This window comes from Diorhabda sublineata, chromosome X (assembly GCF_026230105.1).
Source record: "Diorhabda sublineata isolate icDioSubl1.1 chromosome X, icDioSubl1.1, whole genome shotgun sequence".
Lineage (NCBI taxonomy): Eukaryota > Metazoa > Arthropoda > Insecta > Coleoptera > Chrysomelidae > Diorhabda > Diorhabda sublineata.
The window spans coordinates 29,924,867-29,943,368 of record NC_079485.1 but is presented as its reverse complement, the minus strand read 5'-3'; the positions used below and the strand labels follow the sequence as shown (position 1 = coordinate 29,943,368).

General features: G+C 32.7%; 1 protein-coding gene across 5 annotated transcripts in view; it reads right to left on the bottom strand.

Annotated features, from left to right (window-relative positions):
- The window catches only part of LOC130451508 (furin-like protease 1), a 105,009-nt gene that overhangs the window by 14,793 nt on the left and 71,714 nt on the right, over positions 1-18,502 (bottom strand). For 3 of the 5 annotated variants that reach the window (XM_056790560.1, XM_056790564.1, XM_056790561.1), the window contains exons 3-9: positions 18,288-18,482; positions 16,694-16,822; positions 15,576-15,914; positions 14,990-15,525; positions 14,642-14,934; positions 9,955-10,121; positions 7,978-8,053 (exon numbers count right to left, since the gene is read on the bottom strand). In XM_056790560.1, coding sequence (XP_056646538.1) covers positions 7,978-8,053; positions 9,955-10,121; positions 14,642-14,934; positions 14,990-15,525; positions 15,576-15,914; positions 16,694-16,822; positions 18,288-18,482 — 1,735 coding nt within the window. Of the gene's footprint in view, positions 1-7,977; positions 8,054-9,954; positions 10,122-12,739; positions 13,434-14,641; positions 14,935-14,989; positions 15,526-15,575; positions 15,915-16,693; positions 16,823-18,287; positions 18,483-18,502 lie in introns of those variants that run through there. The other 2 variants (XM_056790562.1, XM_056790563.1) reach the window with 2 other exon arrangements.

Genomic DNA, 18,502 nt, shown 5'->3' with positions numbered 1-18,502 from the left:
TTACTATCTGAGTTTAGGAAAATTTGAAATATAAATATTCGATTTAAAAATATCTATCTAGCATTATTGAGAAAAAAATAGGGTCAATAATTATGCTTAAAATGATTTTGAAAGGAATATTTTTCAAAATTGTAGTTGTACAAGACTGCCCTTCTAAACACCCGGTTCTTATGTACTTAATGATAATGGTTAACATACCCAGGAACTACATTTTGATAAGTATATATTATAACATAAAATAAAACAAGTCTCTCGATTAATATACAAAAAATAAACAATCACAGTAAAGATACCTTATATAATATATAGGTACAACTAAATAGAGCAAAAAAACGGTAGCGATACGAATCTAATTATTATTGGTAAATGGGTAATTGCACTTAAATTTTAATTCTAAAAATTACTACCACGAAATTCTTTAATCTCAATATTACTAGTTCGATTCGATAATTTGGCACATTTTTGTAAAAATGGCTACGATATATTTCAACGATCTACATCAACTTTATGATTTTCAAAGTTTTAAAATTTAACACACTGACAACTTGAAATCCAGATATAAATGAAACAGTTAAAACCAAAGATAAGTTACAAATCATCAATTCCAAACTCTCTAATTTTTTTTGTTTTATGTTGAATAAAATCACAAAAGAAGAGGTTACTTTAAACTACATTCATTTTTCAAAAATAAACTAACCTCAAAATACTTCAAATAAGCGCAGAAACATCAACAGTCTTTTTGAATACTATTTATATAAACCCATATTGAATCATATGACTTGGAGACAGCGTTGCCATTTGCAATCGCGAGTCACTGACAAAATATTGAACATGTTAATGTATTTTCTTTGGTTTAATCTTGAAGCTAAATAGTTTTATCTTCGAAATGATATTAAATATTGTAATGTTTCTTGTATCACAGTCCAACAATATGTTACGAACAGTAATTACCCTTTTTATGTTAATTAGAAGTAACTGGCCCTATTAAAAGGTTAGCTATCTGACCCACCACTATCAGTTAACCATCAAACGTCAACCGATACACATCTTAGTCAACAACAAACAGGAATTCTACCTTGTAATGGACACAGCTGCTCAAGCGGTCAACTCCATTGTGACAAGGCCAGTACGCTGGATATGAGTCAGTCTGCTTTTTCCAGAGTTTAGCGTCGTTACCAAAGTACACAACAGAGATATATGACCGATTCATTATCATTCATTCATCATTGTGTTCAAGTCCAAAAAGAGCTCCGAGAAACGCGATGAGTGGCTTAATTTAGACTTAAGACAGCTAACCTTGCTAACCAGCAGCTACTAGCCCCAATTTAACTTCAGCCTACCGAACAGCCCGTGTACAATTTGCCAAAGAACACGTTAATTGCACTAACAAACAAGGGGCTCCGCTCTTTTGAGAAATCAGACTCTCACTGGTGTTCAAGTTCAACAAGATTACAGAGAAACGCGAGGAGTGACTGGACAGTCAGAAGAAGACTAGAGACAGCTAGACTTGAACCAGCTACCAGCCCCAAATTAACCCCAGCCCACCGAGTAGCCCGTCTACGATTTTCCAGAGAATACGTTAATTGGATTAACGTACAATGGGGCTCCAATTTCTTTTCTGATGAAAAAAGTGCCTTTATGGTAGCGATAGAAGAGGACGGATCTACAGAAGACCTGGAGAAAGATTCGCTCAGTGCTGCATAAAAGAAAACGTGGCTTTTGATGGAGTTTCCTGGATGGTTTGAGCGTGCATTTCAATGGAAGCAAAAACCGATACTGTTGAATTAAGTATTTGTGCTATTTTTTCTTGTTTTTTTATTATGAAATTATAGATGAATTAAAACTACAACCATTAGATAACCGATAGATTTGGCAGCACTGCAACATTGCTTAGAGAGCCTAGTTCTGATGATTAATAAGAAGTGAGTGTACATCAGTGTACAAGTACCAATAAATTTTAATATACGATACTAAAATTATTTTACATACACATAATAAGAAAAAAACAATGAAATACATAAATACGAGTATAAACAAAGTTTGTTTTATTTGAAATTTGTCCAAATCTAATCTAATTGTGAACCTTATCAAGACCCTATAGATGTTAGATTATCTAACATTGGCGAACAAATTAACTCAAAGAATGTAAATAAATATTCTGATTATTAATAAAAATTTGTAATAAAAAAAAATGAAAGATGTTTAAGGACATAAATAATCTGTAGTGCCATGTAATGGAAACATTTTCAATTACGAAACTAATCAGGGGATGGAAGCTGCATTGACGAAACTTTGATTAGGAAAGATTCTACATTTTGAAATGGAATATTTTATATTACATGAATGGTACAGGATGTCACTAAAGTTATTTCTTATTGTATCGTCCAGATTTCAAGTTTCATTTCAGTGTGGAAAAAAACATTTTGAGCTGATGATTTGTTAATGTAGAAAGTTTTCTTGTGATTTAATCATCGACAAATGACTGATACGAAATATTTGATTGAAATATGAAATTAAGGTCATTCCATACTGATGTTTTGATCTGATTATTGAGAAAACAACTAGTCTACAAATAACCAAAGGCACATTTCTTATTCAAAACATTTTAATTAGCCTTTTTAGGATTATTGCTGTTTTTAAAATAAGTATCATAAAGGATAGTTTATCTAATCATCAATCCAAAAAAATCACATGTGGATTAGGAATAATATGTTGGATTTAAAAATGGGATGTCAGCTTTGGTGTAACAAAATAAAATGGGTTAATTTATTGGGGGCACAAGTAGATTACCGATCATTTATTTATGTGAAATCTGGATTGCTAAAATATTTATTTCAATTGGTAATTAGATAGACTAATTTATTTAGTTGATTTAAGGCAGCAAACGTGCTATTGCTGCTATTTATTTTTTCCAATGCAAAAAAAAAGATCTAATTTACTAATTTTGAATTTTTTCATCTTCTTGTATATGAAAATAATAATCAAGTCTTTTATAAAAACTTCCAACCACGACAGATTTGGTACAGATGTAGTAAGGACTTTTTTAGATATACTGTTTTGATAAATCTACCCTAAATCAACTACTACGTACATTATTTTGTAATTTTGGAAAAATATTTTGATTTTAATGTCAGTATGGTATCAGGAGTATAAGCTGTTAAAAATGATATTTTGATGTTTTGTTATAAAATATTATTTTAAGTAGATGGCAGTGAAGTATCTAATATATACTTCGTAATAACACTATCGCATTAAAAACAAATATCAATAAAAATAAACATTCTGTATTACTTAACAAAACCATTTTTTAAGTAACTATCATCAGGTACAGTATAAGAAATAAAGGAATGGCTAAGGAAATTTCACGAAGTTTAAAATTTTCTACAACATTTTTCCGTATCCAATATTGTGATAGGTTATGTTAAGTATTGATTATTTCAAACAGATGATCTAGATAGTCCGCCGTTTTGTCTGGAGGACATCACAGGATTATTCGGTTCCTGGTTTATTAATATAACTGTAATTGTAAAGTGCGGCCACCTAGTGTAAAACTTGTACATCAATTGAAACGTCAATTAAAAATATAATTTTCGTATGTTACATCAACCGTTTGATTATTTCCTTTAAAATGGTAGTTAAAACAATAATTACAACGTTACATGATGTCAGAATTTTAGAAAAACGTATAAAATAAAAGAAAAGACACGAGAAAGTTGTAAAAAGGCTACGAACGATGCAGTAACTGGAATAAAGCCACCAGCTAACCTACAAATTGACTCGGACAAATTAAAATGCTGGGAAAAGTGGTTACAACAGTTTGTATTATGTAATCGCTGTTCAATTAGATTAAAATCCAGCTGAAGTCCAGACAGCAACATTTATAGCAGTGATAGGCTCTGAAGCTGAAGTACTTCGCACCAAAAACGAATATATCGTTTGAAAGATATATATTTTTCAAAATTGTACAAAACGAAAATTAACAATTTGATGAATTTTCAACTAGAATAAAAACTCAGGCAAGCAAATGCAAATTTGACAATTTACTAGAACAAATGCTAAAAGATAAGATAGTGTTTGGAATCCGATCTAATGAAATAAGCTAACAGGAGATAAACTAGACTAAAGCTATAACAAACCGTAAAACGACTGAACAACATTCCAAACAACTAGACGAGTTCGACGATAGAAATAAAGTATTAGCAGTGAGAAATAAAGGTGTCAAAAATAAACAACAAAAGGAATATTTTGACTGCAAGAGATGTGGCACAAAACATAAATGCAGAAAATATGCATTATTTAACAAATCTGCGTTCGCGTTTAGAGGAGTGCCGTCTTCGAGAGGGCCGTTCTTTAGATAATGTTATTTTTTAAAAATAAAATTCATTTAATTACCTAATCATGATATCTTTTATTTCAACAATACCTTATGTATTTATTTTTTAGCCTATAATTTAATGAACGCACGTTCTATTATAGTTTTCTATCTATCCTCGTGTTTATAGTAAAAACATTGTATAAAAAAAGTTTATATCCATTCAGTCATCAAACATCAAATAATTAAATTAAAGAAATATAAAATTAATTTAGAAATAATGGTAGAGATCCTTTTTTTCTTTAAATATTTTACCCATGTATGGACATGGTAAACTGTTTAATATCAACATGTTCAAGGACACTAGATGTTATTACAGGATAATTGAGATTATATAGTTTGTGTAGAGCAAAACACATTTTTATACCTGGTAACTCTCAGATGTACATTACTGCATTGTCTCTGTAACCTTTCATCCTGCAACCCACTACAGCATAAAAAGGTGATTTGACCTTATTTACGATTCAATTGTTCATGAATGAACTAGACACAATTAAAATACACTCATGGAACAGCTCCTTTGTGTGTCCTCCAGCAAATATACCGCTGACGTATGACTTATTTGAAAAAAATCAATTACTTGTTTTGGATATTACTTTATCACCGATATTTAGCTCTGGTAGTCGCATGTCCTCTCTTAGATTCCATAGAAATATTTATGGTTGTGGCCAGAGCCAAATTTGCTAACTTCTATATTAGCAACCACATGCCAATGTAGTTTCGCTTCCCTGACATTGTACATAACTACTATTGGAGTATCAAGTCATTTTCTTCTACTATTTTGTCACTTTTGAGATTCCCATTAGGAATTTACAGAATTAAGGCTGTGGGAATGAACAATCCCTACATTTTTAGACAGTTTAGCAAGTGAAGTAGGCGTTGACTGAGCAGTTGTCAAATCATTTGAGTTGAGAGGCAGTTGTCAAATGTACAAAGCATCAAAATTACGTCTTAGTTAGTAGTTGAAAGTATGGAAAATTTAACAGAAAACGAACAACGTTAAATGATTGCCAAGTTTTATGACCAAATCAAAATCTGAATAAATCGTTTACGGTTAATCACTTTGTAAAAATGGGAATAATCAGAAATAAAATATCTATCGGCGTGTTGAGGCAGGTATTTCGATAGAAAGAAAATCAGGATTGGGTAGAGAAGCGAAAAAAAGAAGATAGAAGGTTTGCTTAAAGCGGCTCACGGAAAACTGAGAGTCAGTTATGAAAATTGGGCAGAGAATTCAAAATTGATAAGAAATATGTAAGCATCATTCTAAAGGAACAGAATGTAGTTTAAAATCCAAGAAAATCGATACCCAAAGCAACAAATAAAACAAAAATCAAAACTTAGAAGTTTCAGTGACAACGAGTTTTTGCACGGTATAGTTTGGTTAAGTTAGGTTAGGTTCGGAAGTAATTATCGACGAAGAGTCATATTTTACTTTTGACGGAAGTGAAACAGCGAATATTAGAAATTATTACTGTTAGAAAGACGAGAAAGTAAATTCAGAAGTGTATTTCAAAAGACACGATTCGAAAGTGTTGGTTATAGTTGACGGTATTTTCTCGTGGTCGTTAATCAGCATACATTTATCCTTGTGGAAATACTTTTACCGCCAAAATATATGAAAATGATTGTGTTAAATCTAAATTATCATGAAGAAACTTGTGTTGTGGCTAGAAATGACAACTGCTCATTATGCAAATGACGTTGTGGGAGTCGAGGAATATTGCCAATTGAACGTTTTTCGCGAAATTTGAAACTAAACTCATATTCTGAAAGTTGGTAAGCAACTAGACACTAAGAATTGAAATAGAGAATTTTGAGCAAACGCCAGATTCGGTACAAGCTGACTGGGTCATTATTCAGTTATATAAAATATTTTTTTCATAGAGTAAATTGCAAATAATAAAAAAACAGTTTGTACTGTTTTTTTGTCCCCACACTCTTATGTATGGTATCATCAAAAATATGCTAGTTTTGGCGATGATATTTATATCATTAATTATGAAGGAGATTTCGAGAAAATTAATGAAATAAATTCTGCTAACGGAATTGTAAAACAATCAAATATAACCCCTATTGCATAAGAAGTTGACGAGGAAGATTCTTCTATTGATAGTGAAGTAATTGAAGGAAGAGGAGATTCCAAAAGCAAACTGGTTTACGATTTTATATTATATCAAAGTTCCACAACAGAAATTGGATTGGTTCAAGTGCTACGATTGATATGCTTCTGAATGATTAAATACAATCCGAAAATCAGGGTGTTTTTTTGATAATTACTTTATTATGATCAAATTTAATCAAAAAACGAAGAAAATAAAGTGAAGGAGATTGTTCAGAATGACATGGAGGTATTAGATAAACTAAACTTCCTGGTAAGCTTATATTGACCCCATGTCAAGATCCAGAAAATCTTGCAAATGATAATATATAATCAAAACGCAAATAGAACTTCTTACAGTTCTAATAATGTTGGATCTTTTAACATTCCAATAGAAAGTTACTGAAATATCATTCTATACAAAGAGCTTCCATAATGTAGACCACGACCTCTAATGGGAAATGCAACAGTTAACCGATATAACATTGATATTAAAAATGTAATATACATTTATGATTTGTGAAGGGTCGGAATTGTTTTATAAAATTTTATAATAAAAAAGATTCATTTTCACCTTTTAAAGGTTTAATTAAACTTCGACGATTTAATATATATTAACTTGGTTTAATATTTGTTTTCTATATAAAAAATTAAAAATTATAATAAAATAAATTTTCGGTAGCTTTAAATGGTTGAATTACTTTTTATATCATCTGTAAAATATTTGTATTTACTTCTCTGTTGAATATTTTATACATTCATCAATGAATTTATATACACAAATTTTTGTAATGAACATCCATGACTAGAGATTTGATTATTTCAATAATTTTATCAATTTTCAATAATATTGGAAGAGAAAATAGAAAAAGCTGACATGCGACTACTGCAATGATTATCAAAAAAATTATTGTTGGTAGCTGTTTTAGATATCGTTATATTTACAGAAAATTAATACTCCGCCCTGTATATATTTAAGTACAAGTTTTTCGCCGCGTATTAAAACACTTGAATGTAATTATCAAATTATGATTATGTAGCCAAACCTTTTAGTACTGTACATTAAAAAATATTTTTATTTACCTACAGGGGTACTCTAATAAATTAATAAAAAAATAACTAAAATATGGATCACTGCAATTATTAAAATAAAACTAAAAAAAATTTATCTAATTGGAGGAAATAGAACTTCTGCACAACCATTTGTTTTTATTATAAAAATGTATCGAAGTTCCTAAAAAATGTCTTAATTTTACTAAAAACTTGACTTGTGATTTTAAATTCGTTTGTGATATTTCATTCGCAAGTCTGTGAAAATTGTTGTCAGAATTTTGCTGGTCTCTTACTACAATGTCCAGAGTTATCCGATGCCAACTCCAAACTTGTACATGTGAAAATCTTTTTATTTCGAAGATTAGTGAACTGATGAGGGTTAGTAAAGTAGCTAAGATGTCGTGAAGATTCAATGAGTAAGAGTACATTATTGAAACGAAACATAACAAACCTAAACATAAATTTCCTTTTGATTTGGAACAACCGGACGTTTCTTTTTCTTCGACTTCTAAAACATCCTTTCGGTTCTGAAATTAAATATACAAATGGTCCTTGATAATACAAACTCAAGCAAACTAATGATGCATGAAAAATGTTTCTTATTATTTTGAGCCTTTCATTGGTTTATATCCGGCTCGAAGGACCAGATAGTATAATTGTGAGTATTGGTGTAGTTGTACTAAGAAGTCTGTCAAGGATTGCTTAATTCTATCTGTGAAATATGTAATAAAATTGATCCTGGAGCAAAATCCTTCAATAGTTATATTCTACATTTTACAAAACAATTTCTTTATACAGAGGGATTTACAATTTGCAGTCGTTTACATTTTGAAACCATTCTTAACGAGTACTTCATGAGCATACTGTATATTTTATTATTCTACGTTAACAACTTTCTCGTCTTACTGGGTTAAACAAAAAAAGTGACTTAGATTCTAACTAAGGTTGGGTAAGTTTTTATTTAGATATACGGGGTAAATTATTTTAGTTAAGGAAGTATTCTGGTCTAGAAATTTGGAAGAATCGATTTTTTGCATATTTTCAAAGCTTAGACCTTTAAGAATATGTCCTTGAGCGGATTTTTAAAAATTGGTATCATTTCCGGAGATATAGTAGATTTGGTGACGTAGAGTCTAAGCTGGCCGAGTGGCTTATTCTATTGGAATTATTTAACAAACTTTAAACAAGTTTTTCTGGAAACTACTTTTTTGAAGTGGTTGACATGATATCTCAAGTTCTACCCGACCGATTCCTTTGAAATTTGGTGGAAATCTTTTTTATATATCTTTCTATCGCATCTGCCTTGGATTTTAAAAAATTTCAATTCGAAAAGGTTAAAAAAAAGAGGTAAAAAATTGATATTTCATGTCGACGCCATTTTGTGATTTTTTTTGCTAAGGTCAATGCGATAGCGACATATTTACTGATAAAAAATTCTTCAAAAATCATGTTAACCAAGGTGCACTGTTTTTTTGTAGCCCCTGTAATTTATTGAAATTCTGATTTTTTTTACAATTTTTTTGTTTTCTTAAAAATCGTCACATATATAAAAAATGGATGGTAAAAAGGTTTTTCATTTTTTTACGTCAGTTTCAAGAATACCTAAAATTAAGGCTTCTACAGCAGAATACCCCCTTAAATAAGTTCCGTTTGCATGATTTTTCACGGAAAGCCGTCATTACAGTTAATCTCTAAGTAGCAGAAGGACTGAGTCGATTGAAAATCCTGCTGTTTGTAGTATTACATTTTCTAAATTCGAGAAATTTCAAATCCAATTAGATTCGACAAATCTATGAGGTATGGAGTAGTTGAATGGCAAGTGGAGTCTTACAGGGCTACGTCTGGAATGTATTCTATAATTCTATATACGGTCCTGATCTCGTTCTTATAGATTTGAAATATTTTCCAATATCTGAGTACAACATCTGTGATGAGATGGAAGAGCATGCTACTAGAAGATAGTAAAGGGGTGGTAGTAAAGGTAGTAAAAGGGATGAACAAAATCTTGAACAAATGCATGGTTGATTTTTGTGCATCTGAACCAGTTCATTCTTTTATTTCTAATTGGAACCTACTTTACAAACATTCCTCGTATCTTTAGATAGGTAAGTATGATATATGTTAATATGTATTAATATTTTATCAACATTTTTCATTCACATTAGCCCACTTCTTATAGAAAAATAATTTTGAAATCTAGAGTTTTTTGCATTTAGATGTAATTTTTAATGAATTATTAGTAACTGAAGAAGAAACTAATTCAAGTTATATAAATGTTTAATCAGCATTTATAGACATAAATAAATTTATTTGATTGTATGAATTAATATTTAATTATGGAAAATATTGAATTATTCTTCTCTGAAAAGATGTTTTTAACAGTTTAACGATCCCTACAAAAAATCAAAAATTTTCTAATAAGACTCACCTCGGCTCCACTTTCCCAGTTGGACGCAGAATCATAAATTGTATTAAAAAGTACCTCTTCGTTCACCTTATCGGGGATTGTGTTTGAGCCTTCCTTTGATGGAATATTATCAGCCAAAGGAGCAGTTTCAGTTCCATAAAGTGTTAGCTGCCAATAATGGACTTTACCTATAGAAAAATTATTTTATAGAATTTTATTTGAAACTTTCGATAAAATTGAAGGTTGTATAAATGTAGTATGCTAACATTTATCCAGTTACTGAGAAGAAACAATGCAAATTATTAGTAGCAAAGTCAAGAGAAATGGTGGAACAATAAATAAAATAAATAAAACCTAACAAGTGAAAAAAATTAAGCAACTGTATTACTGAAGAGCAAATCAAAATCTTGAAGTACTGTAAAAGCACAGCACAAAACAATAGTTGCGGAAATGCAGGATAACAGATGATTCGAAAAAAAATTTATAGGCACTCAAAACCCGGAAGATCTTCCGGAAATCACGACTCCAAATTCAATATTCAGCGATTTCCGGACTTCTCCCAAAGTGGGGGGAAACTAATTCTATCATGTGTTAATGACTAGAGTATGTCAAGGCGCCTTGCGCTGGCGTAATAAAGTTCACAAATTCCGGAAAAAAACGAATTTGTCGATCCACTTTTTCCCATGAATTTTCCCCCAAATTTCATCCATCGAATTATTTTTTTGTCTTCAAAACGTACTTTTAGTTTTTCCGCTACTGTGTAAAGTAAAAAAGTTGCACATCCTCAAGTGTGGTACTAGGAAAATTCCGACTTTTGGCTTCATCTAGACCACTAAAAAAGGGGGCATTTGCAAAAAATCCCATTTTTCTGAAATGAGAACAATCAGGTTTCTCACACTGGCGGATAGATGTTTCAAATTTTTTAGGATTATACTTTTGAATTTTTCCCTGTAAATTTTCCCAAATCAAAACATCGGTTCTTGGATCTTACCTACACTAACCGGATTTTTCTTTTTCCTGAGCAATTTTTATTTTTTCGCTAGCTCTAATAAGAAAAAAGTTGCATCATGTAACTCTTAGAGGGGGAGTTGGGGTAAGTTGTGAGTACTGAATTTTTTTCTCCAAATTCGATTTTCTCTCCATCCATATAAGTATTTGTGTCAGCAAAAATTTGCTCCGGAAGAGACTAAACAAGTTGATCGATCTATAGTTAGAAGAAAAAGGTTGGGGGGTGAGGGGAACCACGTTTGAACTTGCTAATAGAGGCTCTGGTGTATAGTGGTGTCATGTCAAACATCATTGTTTGTTTTTAGTGGCTTCTAAGTGTCAGCGTCGAAACATTTTTTTTAGAAATAGATGAACGTTTTGAATGGGTCTAGTTGTCCCTTCTAACAACTTCCAGAAACGTTTTTTTTTTAAACAAAACGGAACTGCACAATACTGGGCCATTAGACCTGATATTGTTTTCAATTGCACTAGTATTACTAGGAAAAAATTTTGATAAATAATATAAAGCCCCATTCGCCGATATATCGTCAAGTAGTAGGTATAAAAACGATAGCCCTCGTTGGTTGAATGTTTTTGTATCTAAGATTTTCTTATAAACTAGGCATGCCATAATACAAATAAAACTATCGGATTATAAACATGTGTTAGTTGGGTTAATTAAAAAATACTACTAGTGAATATGCAACCCTTGAACCAAAATAAAACTATCTGGTCCTTCCAGCCGGATATGAACCTAGTGAAGGATCGAAGAAACAGACAGTTCATTTGTTGAGTACTTATGTAGTAGGAAATACACCTCATAAATTATACAGACACTGTGGTTAGTTTAATAATTAGAAATCTCTGGAGGAATAGTAAATGGGGGCAAGTAATCATATTTCCCCAAACTTATTGACTCTCGAGATTCTAAAGATAAGGAAAATATATCTACCGAAAATTCTAACATCACTACAACAGCATTCAAAATTGTTGTGGCTGGTCCTTGGCGCCTTCACTAGGCTCATATCCAGCTAGAAGGACAAAATAGTGTAACTGTGAGTGTCGGTATAGTGGTATATACTCCGTATACATTATAAAGACACTGTGGTCAATTTAATTACTAGAAACCTCAGAGGGAACAGTTAAAAAGGGCAAGTAACCACATTTTCTCAATTTTATTGACTCTCGAGACTCCCAAAACTGAAAATAAGTAAAATATATACATATACCAAAAACTCTGATATTACCACACCAACATCCAAAATTACATTAAATGGTCCTTCCAGCCGGATATTAACCTACTGAAGGATCGGACAGTTAATTGTGAGGGGTGGATGTAGTGGTATATACCCCTTATACATCGTAAAGACACTGTGGTCAGTTTATTGACTCTCAAGACTCTTAAAACTGATGACAAGGAAAATAGATTTACCAAAAACTCAGATATCACTAAACTCCACCACTCACAATTACACTATCTGGTCCTTTCAGATAGATACGAATCTATGAAAGACCAGATAGTGGTAGTGTGTTTGGTATGAATAATCACCAGCGGTTCCAAAGATTCAAACTCACTCCAAATAAGATTCATATACAGAAGCGACGTCAACCAAATTTATGTAACATGATAGAAATATATTTTGGATGACAAGATATTATGATATTATTGTTGTAAGGAATGTTTTTAGATATTCCAGAGATAGTAAGTCGTTTTTAGTGATATATATATATATATATATATATATATATATATATATATATAAATATATAATATAAAACACTACGGAATCAAAAAAGGTAACCCAAATCTCCTAATAATAATAGTGGCGTCTTTATTTTCTGTTAAATTTTGGTTGGCGGGTTTAAAGTCGCATAGGTAGTTTGCAAAATGGAAAAAAAAACTTGAAATTAAAAAGCTAGACAACAAAGATACCATGCAAAATTACCGGAGCTATCCTTGCGCGTGGTTAAAGACGTTTTCGTGGTAGCAGGAATTTCGGTTGTTTTGGCAACAACTAGCTTTAAATTATGATTTGAATTAATATCTCGACTTTTTTCTTTTAACTTCTGCGTTTTTTTTGGATTATTATAATTTTTTATAACGTTCCTCGCTGGAATCATAACAGGGTAAGTTATTGTGATGTTTTTCACGAATTTCAAGTATTGCTTGACACTGTTCTGATTTAACCTAACTTTGTTATTATTGTAATTTGACGCCGCGTAGAAATAAGGCGAGACATCAGCACTTGTCACCGAAGTTTTTTTATTTTTGTTATTGTTTTGAAGAGTACTGTTTGCTGATGTTGTCACTTTCACTACTGATTTAACATTAACGGATGGTTTTGTTGTTAGGTACGATTTTTTCAAGTTCTTGTTTTTGTGCTTTTTATTTTTACGTTTTATTGTTCCGTTTCTGTGTTTATTATTCGACTTTTCGATATTATTAGAAAAACTGCGAGAGAAATATCTCGTTCCATACAGAACGAGGTTCCAATTTTGCAGAGAGGCTCGTCCTATAAATAAAAACTTAGTTAGTAGTGTTAGTAAGCTACAGAATTATACATAATAAAAAACCTACATAAATAAACAACTTTTTTTTATAATTTTGTTAAACTAGCACACAGGTTCACATTATTATTATTATTGTTAATGCTATAGTACAAACGTCAAAACGCTTTGACATCGATTCGCATTTCACGGTCCGTCGTAGTTACGTTACTAACCTACACAGTCACGTCAAAATATTGTTGAATGGGGTTTTAATGATATATACAACAAACGTCAAACACCGTAAACGTCACATCCTGTCAAGTTTGGTTGATAACTTATTATACCGTAACGTTAGGTCGCCATATTGGGATGGGCAAATCCATCAATGGGTCCAAAACCCATCCCAAGGCGATACCAATCGTCCCTGAGAGATTAATGGTACCAGAGCTCTAATTAGGTAAGAACAATGCCTGCGGGAAACCTGGTAAAATTACAAGGGGTCATAAAACTGCATTCGCAGTAGGGCCCTACGCGATCAGTTCTGCAGCTGGCCGTAACTCAACAGTCAAGTCAACAGTTACTGGATTTCATTAACGCGGTGATTGGGTTTATCTTGAGGTCTCAATCGGACAGCAGAACCGTGAAAAATACTCCTCTTTTCCCCAAGGGCTCGGAGTATACAGGGACCACGGCACTCAATACCTTTAGAGGGCTCGGGGTTTAACGGTTCCGGATCCTATGGTTGCCACGACCTCCAACTCTCGTTCACCCAAAGCTTGCACGGTTGTACACCCATCGAACAACGAGTTGGCTGCAACAGCCGTAAAACTGCACCCGCAGTAGGGCCCTAAGCAAAATTGGAGTTACGATCCAATCTGCAACTGCATCTCAAATCCTCGTGCATATGCAAGCTTTGACAACTTCCTGTTACTTCTCGTCAGTCTACTACTAAATTCATTTTAGTGGAAATGTATTTTTAGTGTGTGTTATGATATTTATAACAAGTTTATTTTCATAAGTCCAAACAAAGTTGAAATTTGTCTATGATTGTGACAAAAAAAATTTCTCACTCTGTCCTTAAAATTCCGTAAACAAAAGTCAAAACCAAGGTCATGGTTACTGTTTTCTTCGATTGTGAGGTTATAGTGCGATTAGGATTTGATAATACTGTCATAATTTTTATAAATTTAATCAAAATAGTGATGTTAATGAAAAATAAAATAAATCTCACCCAGCATCCTTCCATCATTATGTATCTCGAGTTGCCAGGAACCGAGAGGTGATTCACCCCAAGAGTGCACTGACATGAAAGGCCACTCGCTGAATCCTGCTCTGGAATTATCATGAGGTCTGTGAGCTAACAAATCAACTTTTGTACCAGCAGGTGATGTTAAATGGATATTTAAATCACCCCTTCGTTGCGAATCAATTGTTAATTTTGCTTGGACGTGTTCGAGAACCTCAACACCAGCACATTCATTCACTTGAAGTTGAAGCACCACCATACTTCTAGCTGGTATCATTCTAAAATATTCACAATAAATAACAACAAATCGAATTGGATCCTATGTAATCTTACTTTGGAACCTGCGAGGAAGTTACTTCGCATTTATGTTGTTCGGGAACTGTTGTCCAGTTTCTAGCCATTTGTACCATCGCATAAGCATCCATCAAACCGTAACCGAAACTATGAGACACGTGCCTGCCAACTCCGTTCACTCTCCAATCAGTAGCGATAAGATTTTGAGGCCGAGCTGTTCTTACTACAATATGTTGCATGTCTCTCCAAGTTAAATTTGGATTTGCTTCTAATGCCAAAGCACATATTCCAGCTGCTAATGGTGCAGAAGCGCTAGTGCCGGTATGGCTGCTAGTACAAGAATGCCTCAGATCTGTAGTTACTACTTGCTTTTCACCTAAAGCTCCGCTACTATAAGTTGAAGCAAGAGTTGAGCTACAGGCTTCACTATACCAAGGAACATGACCGTTTTCTGTAACGCTTGAAATTGACAAACTGTATATGGAGTTAGTATAACCATCACAATTGCAATTATCATGATCTCTACCACCATTACCAGAAGCCCAAATGAAGATGGAACCTTTCCCATTTCGTCCCTGGAATTATTATTTATCAGAAAAATATTTTTCATAATTCTCTTCACTACCTTTGTAACTCCTTCAATAAAAGCTCTTGTAGCTAATTCTCCAGGTCCGTCAACAGTTTTTCCGTCATCGTCAGGTCCCCAAGAAGCACTGTATATATCGATATGATGTGGATTCAAACTAAGAGATCTTGCTTCAACGGCATCCGTTACTTCACCATCCAACATCCTCACTCCCCCTACTTGGGCCCCATGTGCTACTCCCAAAGCACATACAGAGTTGTTACTTGTCGCAGCGACTTCGCCTGCGCACCTAGTTCCATGCCTGTTGGAATCTATCATATCGTAACGAGGACTTGGATCTGAATCTTGCCCGTTTACATCATAAGATGCCATCGGGTCCTTAAAACACACCAAATAAGGCATTTAAATACAAAAAATTTGTTCATTTTCATTCAAAATACACTAAAAAATGAAATTTTGTGTGTATCTTGGTGTTGTAAGGGATATTTTAGGTTTACTTTGATATAGGAAATACTTCTCTGCAGGGCTGGAGTTGTGAATTCAGGATGGTAGATATTGGTGTGAACCGTGAAAGAATGAAAAGATCTAAAAGAGAGAAAGTAGTTTCAAATGAAACTACTATAATAGAATGACAAAAATGAAAAATAAAACATTCCGTTTCATATAAAAATTAAATAATTCACGCGATATTATTAAATATTTCACTAATTGTTTCTTGAATCATTTATTGTCATCAAAAGCTAGAAAGTATGTGAAATTCTCATTCAAAAGGTCGATTGAAAGTTGCGAAATAAACACTATATAAGGTCACCCTGTAAATTATTGAAATATTGAAGAATTTAATCACGTATAAAGCGTGAGAGTTCCGTGATTAACGCTCTTATTATTTTTCCATTCCATCATATGAATTAATAACGAAAACAACGGAAAAATAATTTTAAAATATGTCACTCCAGAAGCATCAGAATATTTATTAACTGAATACCGCATACAAATGCACTATACAAACTGTAGTTTCAACATAAAAGGTATAAAAAAATATGCATTCAAACTGTCAAATGAAAATTGACAGTTATATGATCTGTTTTATCTGTGATGTTTCAGAATAAGCAAAAATTCAAATAATGCGACGTAAATTGTACTCTTTCAGGACTTACATAATTCTGAAGAAGATCCGGGTGATCCTTCTCCAAACCATCATCTAAAATAGTTACTACGGCGCCTTTCCCCGTAATACCTTCCATCCAAGCTGGTATTACATTCATATCTAAACCTCCTCCTCGATTCTAAAACAAAACGTATTCAAACATACTTTTGTCTGGATGAAATATTGATAGGGGAATGTTGTAGAATATATTATGGAATTTTGTTTTCCAAAGAGGAATGTAAATTAAGTAATGAGACTCTTCCTTTAAGTTATTTGGAAAGGCACACAATCCCGGGGACTGTTATTTCAATCCTCGCGGTATTGCTGTAGTTTGAATGTTTTCACGAACAAGACGAAAGTTATGATAATAACCAAAAGAAACAAAGTTTATAAAAACAGCAAGGAAATCAAATGCAAAGAAAATATTTTGGAAAGAGTATCGGCGTATGAATAATATCTATCTAAAAGCATCACTGCAAATACGAGGGCCATTTGACAAATAAGTAACTTTTCAGAGGATGACAATTTCGGTACTTGAGATAGTTGATGAAGTAAATGTTTCAAAAAAACGGCAGAAGACCAATAAAAGATCAATCACAGTATTACCGCCCGATTAGCCTCACCTCCTTTTTCTCAAAAAGTATGCCGTATTCACTACATTGCCTATTTAAAGACATAGAAAAGGCTATTGACAGCAAAGATATTATTCTAGCAGCCTTCATCGACATAGAAAGCGCTTTTGGCAACCCTTCACATCAATCCATTAGGGCGTTAGAAGAACAGGAAAAGTAACAACATCTTATACTAACAACAGAAATAAACGGAAACACTATTACTAGCGAAGGGCTATTTTAGCCATTATTTCTTTATTTTTCAAGAGCCCTAGATCATACTGAATTCCTCCAAAAAATTTTCTCGGTACTATCGTTTCCCATATTTCTCTTGCTGTAAACTGTATCGCTTATTTTTTCAGTAAAAAATATTTTGCTTAAAGCGCATCAATAAGTTCTAGAAAATGTTCAGTCGAATGCGCTTTTGCACTCAACAAGCGGTTGTCGCAGTTTTGGGCCGTTTCTAAGCACTCGTCTTCAATCAAGCAACAAAAAGTGGTTCAATGCTTTCTTTTCTATCATGACAACGTGCCGTGCTACTAGACGTTTTATAATAATAAATATTGGAAAAAAAAAACTAATAAGAAGACCAAGAAGACAATGGATTAACTTACTAGGGAAACGAAAGCATGGGAAAAATTATTAGAGGCGAACACGGACTTCCGGTTTTCAGAAGCCATAAGAATAAGACAAGAAGTGTTCCAAAATGAAAAAGACAAGGCCTCAAGTCGGATTGATAATGAGTATGTGTTGTGGAACACTAACAGAGGAAAACGGTTTCTGAACTGAAGCAAAAAAACCATTGTGGGCAATAAATTGAGGCATGTACTCGTTCTAAGGTATAATACATGTCAGAAAGATCGAATACTGCATTTCCTTTTAATTTATCTACGTAACATTTTCAAAATTGGAAGTTTCCACAGTCCGTGCTAATTGAAGTAAAAATAAATAAAAATGAATCATAATAAAAAGTGTTGTTCACTTGTTACTTACCAGATACCACATGAACGGCCATTTTGGATCACTGTCTTGAACTTTAAAGTCTCTTTTAACTCTCCTTTTAGCTGTTTGTTGTTGAGCCCAACTAACTCTAGTATCTACTGCAAGTTTAATTTTTGTTTCTACACTAGGATTTAACGACCTCTTAGCTACGCCATTATGGGAAAAATGATAATGATCTTTGAATATCTAGAAAAAGTTATCGACTA